This window comes from Mus pahari, chromosome 5 (genome assembly GCF_900095145.1).
Source record: "Mus pahari chromosome 5, PAHARI_EIJ_v1.1, whole genome shotgun sequence".
NCBI classification, from domain to species: Eukaryota; Metazoa; Chordata; class Mammalia; order Rodentia; family Muridae; genus Mus; species Mus pahari.
The window spans coordinates 144,450,870-144,459,794 of NC_034594.1; the positions used below are offsets into that span (position 1 = coordinate 144,450,870).

The 8,925-nt window shown below is 41.9% G+C and overlaps 1 protein-coding gene across 1 annotated transcript in view; it reads left to right on the top strand.

Annotated features, from left to right (window-relative positions):
- Positions 1-7,848, top strand: part of LOC115064028 (SLAM family member 5-like) — a 35,210-nt gene extending 27,362 nt beyond the window's left edge. Inside the window, 5 exon segments of the mRNA XM_029538705.1 lie at positions 8-130; positions 494-628; positions 5,473-5,567; positions 6,730-6,792; positions 7,304-7,848. Of these exon segments, the coding sequence (XP_029394565.1) occupies positions 8-130; positions 494-628; positions 5,473-5,567; positions 6,730-6,792; positions 7,304-7,369 (482 nt within the window). The 3' untranslated portion in view covers positions 7,370-7,848.
- Positions 7,849-8,925: the final 1,077 nt, after the last annotated feature.

An 8,925-nucleotide genomic window follows, 5' to 3' on the forward strand; every position in this document is an offset into this window, starting at 1 on the left:
TCTGGAGAGAAAAGCAATGTCCTTCAAATCGTCCACTCCCCCATGGACCAAAAACTGACTTACACATGTACAGCCCAGAACCCTATCAGCAACAGTTCTGACTCTGTCACTGTCCAGCAGCCATGTACAGGTAACCAGCTCCTTCCCTCCCTTCTGGAAATCCTCAGAAATCACTCTGAGAAACTCCAAGGCTTAACATCTGGCTAATCTTCACATGTTCCTGCCTCCTTTAAGGTGAGACTAGCCCTGGGTGTATGTTCACGCAGGCAGCCTCATGGGGGGAAGACCAAAGCCTTCTCTATGAAGGGGTAAGCATTCCCTGGTATTTTCGAGGAGCCTCTGTTTGACTCTTTGATTCAGATAGTAAATTGAAGAGCTTTGGTACTCTCCAAATGGCATCCTATTTTGACAGTGTCCTGAGTGTGGACAAATGTTCACAGAATCATGGGCCTGTCTCCTGATAGCCAATACTAAGTATAGTTTCTGTTTGTAGACACACCAAGCTTCCATCCTCACCATGCTGTGTTGCCAGGGGGACTGGCCATGCTCTCCCTGCTTATTCTCATTCCGGTGTTGGCACTTCTGTTCCATTTGTACAAGAGAAGGCGAGACAGGATTGTCCTGGAAGGTAAAGTATGAGAATATGTCTTCTTTCTTCTAAGAAGTGAGGTTATTTATTTACCCAGAGTAGAGTAGAGAATATCATTTTGGGAACTGTGGTGGCAAGCCAATGGTACCAGGGTAAAATTATTTACCAGTCTAGAATAAATGCAAAAAAATAATTAATAAAGAAAAAATATTGCAATATAAAGAGATGCAGCAGGTACTCTCAGAGAGAGAATATCACATGAAAAATAAGATTCTTTTCTAACAATTAAAGGAAATTATTTGGTCTTATCTTCCGTGACATTTGTATATGGTCTATATCTGGGCATTTCACTATCATGTTAAGTAGTAAATTCAACAGTGTAAGCCATCTTCCTTGATACTAGACATTTGAACTAATAATGTCATAAGTCACTGGAGTCAAGCCCCAAGTGGTCAGGATCTAATTGTTTAAGGGTAAGAATTTCTGTATTTGAGGGAGGCAACTTTTTTGTCTCTACATTTTTATTTTTAAATATTTACTTTATTTTTTATTTTAAAAATATGCACATGTGCACACCTACGTGCCTGAAATGACCAGAAAAGGGTTTCAGATCCCCGGAAGCCTGAGTTTCAGGCAGTTGTGAGTCACCCAATGTTGTGGGGCTGAGAACCACACTCATGTCCTCATCAGGAGGGTCTTGAAGAGCTGAACTGTCTCTCCAGCTCTGGTTTCCCCCTCACCACATAAATCAACAAGCTCAAATCAATCTCTCTCTCTCTTTCTCTCTCTCTCTCTCTCTCTCTCTCTCTCTCTCTCTCTCTCTCTCTCCCTCCCTCCCTCCCTCCCTCCCTCCCTCTCTCCCTAGAGCTTCTTCAGAGCTGATGCAGCAGAGGGCAGGGGGGGGAGGGGGAGCTAATGTAGTATTTTGTAGAAGGAAATGGCAAAAAGTTAAAGGACAAATTCATGACTCATTGGCTGAGAAGTTCTCACGGTGGAGTCAGGTGCCAACCTTAATGGTAATGGTTGATACTCTTGAGACAGTAGCTTATGGAGTTTAATGGCTGCTAATCTGAAAAATACTGATTATACCAGGAGACTAAATAAACGAGAGCCAGAGAGAATGAGAGTTAGGTTAGTGAGCTCTTCCAGGGGAGGTATTAGCGGGGAAATTCAGTTCCATGTGCTCTACCAAAGGAATCATCTCTCAGAGGCTGGCTCGCTCTGTTTATCTAACCTAATTATGTATGTATGTATGTATGTAATGTATGTATGTATGTAATGTATGTATGTGTGTATGTACATATGTATGAATCTATCTACTACCTGTTTTATATATATGTATATGTATCAATCTGTATGTATGTATATATATTCTATCTATCCGTGTGTCTATCTATCTATCAATCCTGGTTATTAAGAACCTGGAGAACTGTGTCTCATGAAGTGAGGAATCTCATTCTCTAGGACCTCTGCTCTGCTTTTTAATAATTTTGAATAGTATCTACAGAGGCTTGATGTACGTGTGTATTCAAATGGTGCAAAAGTCTCCCTCCTAGCTACTTTGTGAAGGGGAAGGATGTTCTCTAAAGGAGAAAGGATGGCTTTTTGTTGATCCCTGAGTTCCTACATGAAGTTCTTAAGTACTCTCATGTGTGAGTGAGAGAGCAGACCTGGGTAAGGAAAGGCTGTGGTTGGAGAGAGCTCCATGTGTAGGGAGGGAGACGAGGGGGGATTAAAACTTAAAGCAGAGCTGGGCCTGGTGGCGCACCCTTTAATCCCAGCACTTGGGAGGCAGAGGCTGGCGGATTTCTGAGTTCGAGCTCAGCCTGCTCTACAGAGTGAGTTCCAAGACAGTCAGGACTATACAAAGAAACCCCGTCTCAAAAACAAAACAAAACAAAACAAAAAAACCCCACAAACAAAAACTTAAAGCAAGGGAAGGGACAGAGTTGCTAGGGGTGGGGAGCAAGGGCTTGAGTGCAGCAAAGGAAGGGTGATCAAAGATGTTGTCTAAGGTTGAGTGTTGGAACACAGTCCAAGAATGGAGTTGTGCGAGGAGAATTCCAGTGTTTGTGAGAAAATTCCAAGAAAACAAGACAATCAACTTCAAACATGGAATTGTCCTTGGAATGTGCTTTTGTCCTCCTCCCAGGTGTATCAGATGGGACTGAGTTTACTTCATCTTATTCATTACAACTGGATATTGTTGTTTGTTTATGTCTCTATGGGGGGAAAATCATGTTTTGCTACATGTAGCTTGTTCTTATCACTGTACACTTCACTCAAGAGAATCTACTTAATTCCCAGAGTATAAATTGTCTGATGCTCTGAATAAAGTTGGCTATTGCATAAGTCTGCCTCATTTTTAGGTTCCATTCTTGCAGGTCCCACCACCTCTAAAATGGTAAATGGTTGAGATTAGAGGAGATGGGCTAGTTTGAGATAAACTAGAAATACACATACAACATCCCTGTTGAAGCATGAGGCACTGTGATGAGGCTATAAAGGCATATATATATAAAAGATCAATGTCCTTACCTAAATTATGACAAGAGAGACCTAGTTTTAAGACCCACTTTTATAGCTCAATGTGCCATGAGACGATTAATGTTCTTGATCTGGGAATAGATATAGGGGTTAAGTTTTACCACAAAGTAAAACTAGGGGATTTTCTTTTGATAATTTGGAATTCAATTTTGAACCACTTCTTCAGAATACATCCCAGGACTAGGTCAAGGGAATAATGGACATGAGACCCATTAAGTAGGTCCGACAAGAGGTGAGGGTTTTACCTAGAATCACCACTTGGGGAAGTAACAGAACTCTGGTGTCCAAGGCAAGACCTGAACACACTGCACTGGCTCAATGGAGATATGCTTGTAAGAAAAGGTGTTACTTGAGAATAGAGACTCTCAGGCTGGAGAGATGGCGGCTCAACCTTACCCTAGCTAGGCTTACAACCAAAAGTATAAGAGCACAGAGACTCTCCAGAGGCATGGAGGCTAAATCCAGTTTCACTCAGGAGTCAAACCTATCCATCTGGTGAAGCCAAACCAACATTGAAAGTCAATTTTACAATTTCGAACTTTCTGTGGATTGGTCACAAGGGAAAGGAAGGGACTCATCATCCAGTCTTGGATCAGAAAGTATTGCCCAGAGCCAGAAAAATCATAGGCAAAGCCACCATTGACCACTCACTCTGCTCTCAGCTGCTCCAGAGAGCAGCAGCAATGATTGGATGGATGGGGAACAGGCATGAGAGAGGCGAGGAAAGAGGATGACCTCACAATATTTGCAGATTCACCCTGGACAAGCTGCTGCCGCCAACTGCACTATACTTTGAGATTGAGGCAGCCCTTCATTCTTACAAACTATAGGGTGGCCTCTTCTCTTTCCACTCTCCTGACATCCTACAAACTATACCCTTGGTGTATTCACTACTTTTCTCATTGTTGTGACACAATACATGTAGAGATGAAGTTCCATTTTGACTGTGTTTTGTCCAGTTATTTTAGCACTGTAAGATTTCATTTCTCTCAGCTATAAGATATCCATAATATTAAGGCTTACTGCATGTACTTATTAAGTAGATTATACAGATGCAGTAGCCAGCCTGGTGCACAGTAGTAGGTAAATGTTAACTCCTTTGTGTAATTGGCAGGCCTGAGTATGGTATTGAGGGTTGCATTCTATGGGAATGGGTTTGTGACATGCATCATAACTCAGGAGGACTCACAAATGGAAAATATCATAGTCTTTCAGGTGTAATCTCCAAGTTCATTCAAGGAAACATCTGTCTTCCTCTCATGAGCAAACAAGTAGGAGAGAGAGAGAGACAGAGACAGAGACAGAGACAGAGACAGACTGAAAGATGGAGACACACTAGTCTTTGTAGCCACAAGTAAATTGAGAGTACTTTGGGTCCCTAAGTGGGTGCCCAAATCTGGACAAAGATTTAGAAATGACTAGCTTTGAATTGCTGAAGTCTACAATAATCTTGGTTTAGATCCATTATTTGTAGATGGCTTTGTGTTCTATAATAAGAAGGCACAAAATTCTGGCTATCGCTTTTCAACTTGACCCTAAATCATTGTGCTAACAATATAGAAAAAGCATGTTTTAAGATTAATACCTCATGCCAGGTGTGGTGGCACACACCTTTAATCCCAGCACTCGAGAGGCAGAGGCAGGTGGATTTCTGAGTTTGAGGCCAGCCTGGTCTACAAAGTGAGTTCCAGGACAGTCAGGGCTATACAGAGAAACCCTGTCTCGAAAAACCAAAAAAAATAAAAAAATAAAAAATAAATTTTTTTAAAAGATTAATACCTCATTTAGTTCAAAAAAATTTAAAGCAAAGATCTATATATCCTTTCTTTTTTTTTTTTTTCTGGAACCTCCTATGGAACCTGGCATAAAGTAGGCACTTAATAAATACTTAACTCTTTCATGAATGTTTGTGGTTATAATTAGGTATGTACCAGGATAATAAAGCACCAAGTATAACTAGAATCAATCAAATTAAACAACTAAAACCCTGACATAGAAAGTCTACCCATGCAAGGTCATCAGTGCCAGAGCTTGCTTTGAATTTCACACAGGGCCTAGGAAGATTCCCTTTAGGCTAAACTGGGCCTCAGGAATAAAAAAGAATTCCCAATGTGCTTCAGGTGAGATTTGAATAAGGTGTGCCCTATCCCACCTATAATCCTTTGGATGGAAGGAGCGTCTGAGTATGCAAGCATCCTTTTCCAAAGGGTAGGGACCATTTAACCTGTAGATTTTATTTCTTTATCACAGAAAGATAAAATATGAGTAGGCAGTCTCTAAAAATCCATCTACCTTTCACAGATTTTCTGCCTTTCATGTTCTATGTTTATTTGTAGCAGATGATGTCTCAAAGAAAACAGTATATGCTGTAGTTTCAAGAAATGCTCAACCCACAGAGTCCAGAATCTATGATGAAATCCCTCAGTCCAAGGTAAGCTGATGCTATCTATTCATACATACACCTTACCACTAGGACAACTAGAATAGGAATCTTGGGCAACAATTGCCCTCTGTTGGCCATTGTATAGAAAGAAGGTACAAGCCAGGTGGTGGTGGTGGCGCACACCTTTAATCCCAGCACTTGAGAGGCAGAGGTGGCAAATTTCTGAGTTTGAGGCCAGTCTGGTCTACAAAGTGAGTTCCAGGACAGCCAGGGCTACACAGAGAAACCCTGTCTCAAAAAACCAAGAAAGAAAGAAAGAAAGAAAGAAAGAAAGAAAGAAAGAAAGAAAGAAAGAAAGAAAGAAAGAAAGAAAGAAAGAAAGAAGGCACAGCCAAGAATTTGGATAGACCAACAAAGAAACAGCATGCTAAGGAATTGCTCCCCATGAAAACAAAACATATTATACTGTCTCCTTATAACAGTGCCCATGGTGTAAGAACCTGAGCTTCACATGCAGGCTTAGCTGTGGGTTAGAAATCTTTTGTGTCTAAGAAGAACTCCCTTGAGAGATCGAATAATGAAAGAGCCCTTATTGTGAGGCGAGAAATGCTATTGGGTCACCAACAGGGCAAAATCATTGCTAACATCGTCCCAAGGACACAGAATAAAAGATGGACACCCCTGAACTACACCAGGTGGTCTAGCAGCAGCTTGTTGTCTCAGACTCTTAACCACTCTGTCCCACACCTTCTGCCTTTCATCTGCTTTCCTCTGGCTCAAATCCACCAAAGATCATCTTCTGTGTCTACACAAGCCTGCTTCCTTGGAGTGCAAGGACTAAAAGGAGACACTCAGGTTTTTCCAGTTACTCTGACACTGTACTGGAACTGATGGGGATGCTGTTAGAGATTCACATAACCCAGAGAAAACTAAACTCCTGACTGAGCAAGACTAGTCTAAACTACATAGAACCATCCTCTTAGCTCACAGAGACCTTTTGCTACAAAGCTATGTCCAACTACCACCCATTTGTCTTTATCATTACCTTAGCCTAATCCAAAGTTGAATGGAACAAGAGCTGATGCCTGAAAAGAAGGCTACACAGTAAAGTTGTATCAGGAATGTGTGATGGAGAGTCTGGAATTAGAAAGAGTGACTCTCAGGGTTTCTCTTCTGCACTCTGGCTGAGGAGAAAGAATCTCTTTTCCAGATGGTGTCCTGTAAGGAAGAGCCGGTGACCACCATTTATTCCTCAGTGCAACTTTCTGAGAAGGTAAATCCTTTTAATCTCTCCTTTCCCTTGTGTTCTACCCACCTACTGTATCCTATTCATCAGTATTTAATTGAAAGCCCAAGTCTCCTTGAGCCAATGGGAAAGTTGTTCACAGCATCCTAAATACTAGATTATGTGAGACACTAGTAGTGACTAGTCCCCAGCAGTCATTTGACTCAATGTGGAGATGAGAAAGAGTTAAGGCGAAGTAGAAACAAATACTGCATCCCAGATGTTACTTGAAGTCTAACAATCAAAACCAATGTCAAGTACCCTTATTCCTTTCTATGTATCTTCCGAGCTAAGAAGTACCCTGGGGCTCCCAAATGAGGTTGCTGGAGCAGAGGTAAAGAACTCATCAAAAGAAATGGTCTTTCTAATTCACATGTCCCCAAGCACAGGAGAAATCTAAGACATCACCATGTGCCATTTTCCTGACTCTCCTTGTACAGCATTCCCCAATTGCTAACCTTTCAGCTAACATGTCTTCATATTTCCTTCTCTTACACAGACAAGGGAAACCAACATGAAGGACAGAAGTCTACCTAAGACTTTGGGTAATGAAATTGTTGTCTAGGTGATCATGCAGCACTCTCCCTCTGGAAACTGAGTTACAAGCAGAGCAGGAGACCTTCTGTTACTGGACATTCCTTGTATTCATGTGGGGTTATGCACACACCCTAACTCATCGAATCCTTTCGAAACCCTTTTCACTTCATGGGGCATACAAAAAATGATTTTTGACACAAAGGATGAAATCATGAAGGCTGTTCATGTCTATAGAAGACTGAAGATAGATGGAAGATTCTCATGTCAATATGTAACATCACTGTCCAACAGTTGTGGAAAGAAACCAGTCAATATTGTGAATACCTGTAACATACCATGACATACCAGCTAGATGTTCTGTGCAGATTCAGCTTGTGTAAGGAACCCTGATGCAAGACCTCCACCAGCGCTATAGTACCTTAAGTTACTTAGGAGTGGCATCTTTAGGGTATATGTTACCCTTGACTTGAATGCATGGCATGGCCAGCCAAGTGTAGGCTACATGGCAACCCCTATTCATTCCTCAGCTCAAGAACCATCAAGCAGGACACAGCTGCCACTCTTAGCCCAAATACAGATGGCCATGCTACTTGGAAAGCTGTGGGTTGTGGCCCTAAGCCAGGTAGAACTGGCTCTCTTACTGTGGCACTAAAATATGTTCTTTCTATACAGACTAGAGTGCTAGAGATCTTGAGCAGCCTCACAGGATTTCCTTTCTGGCCAAGCTTTCTTTCCCTATGTTTTACTTCAGTCAGCGTCAGCAGGAAGACACAGCATGCCCAAGAGCGTCACTCTCCAAAAAAGAATTAGCCAGCTCCATTTCTGACACTTTGAGGGAAGTGAGTGGAACTGAGCCATCAAAACAAGAGATCTTGAAGAATGCAGAGTCTTTTGCATTCCTAAGAGGGAACTAGGGAGCTGACAGTGCAGATGGTAAAACCAGATTCATTCCAGTTCCTGTGTTTCAGCTCAGAGAAGCATGGGGTTCAAGCTAAGGTTGAGGTCCTTCACCCCAACATCCCCACAAAGTCAATATCAGCCAGCTAGCCATGAAGAAGAATCCTCTAGCTGGAAAAGGCCAGCATGTGATCATTCAAGGGCATGTTTGTCTTTTGTGTTCACAGTCCTCACCAGTGAAATCCTAAATGCCCACGAACTGTCCAGCCATGAACCAGGCTGTACAGCAGGAATGAGCAATATTTGGGTATAATGAAATTGTGTGTCCCAGGAAGGTCTTGCTGTCCTCTGAAGAGGTTAAAAAGACTTTTTTTTCAATAAGGATACTATATATCCTTGCTCTGACTTTGTCACAGGTGCCATTTTTTCTATTTTTAACCATTATAAGTGAAATGCAACTCATGTCCACGACTGTATTCATTCTGTTTTCATAATCTATTGATACCTGTCAGGTCCCAAAGAAACCAGGGGCAAAGGACTAACTGGGGTATCTACTAGCATATCAAAGAGCACAGGCTCACTCAGCACCTGCTGCTCCTGTCTGCTCTCCTCACCCCAGCCCCCTCTCCTAACCCTCTCTGACCATATCTTCAAGGCTTTTCCCCACTTTCTCCTCTATCAATTTCA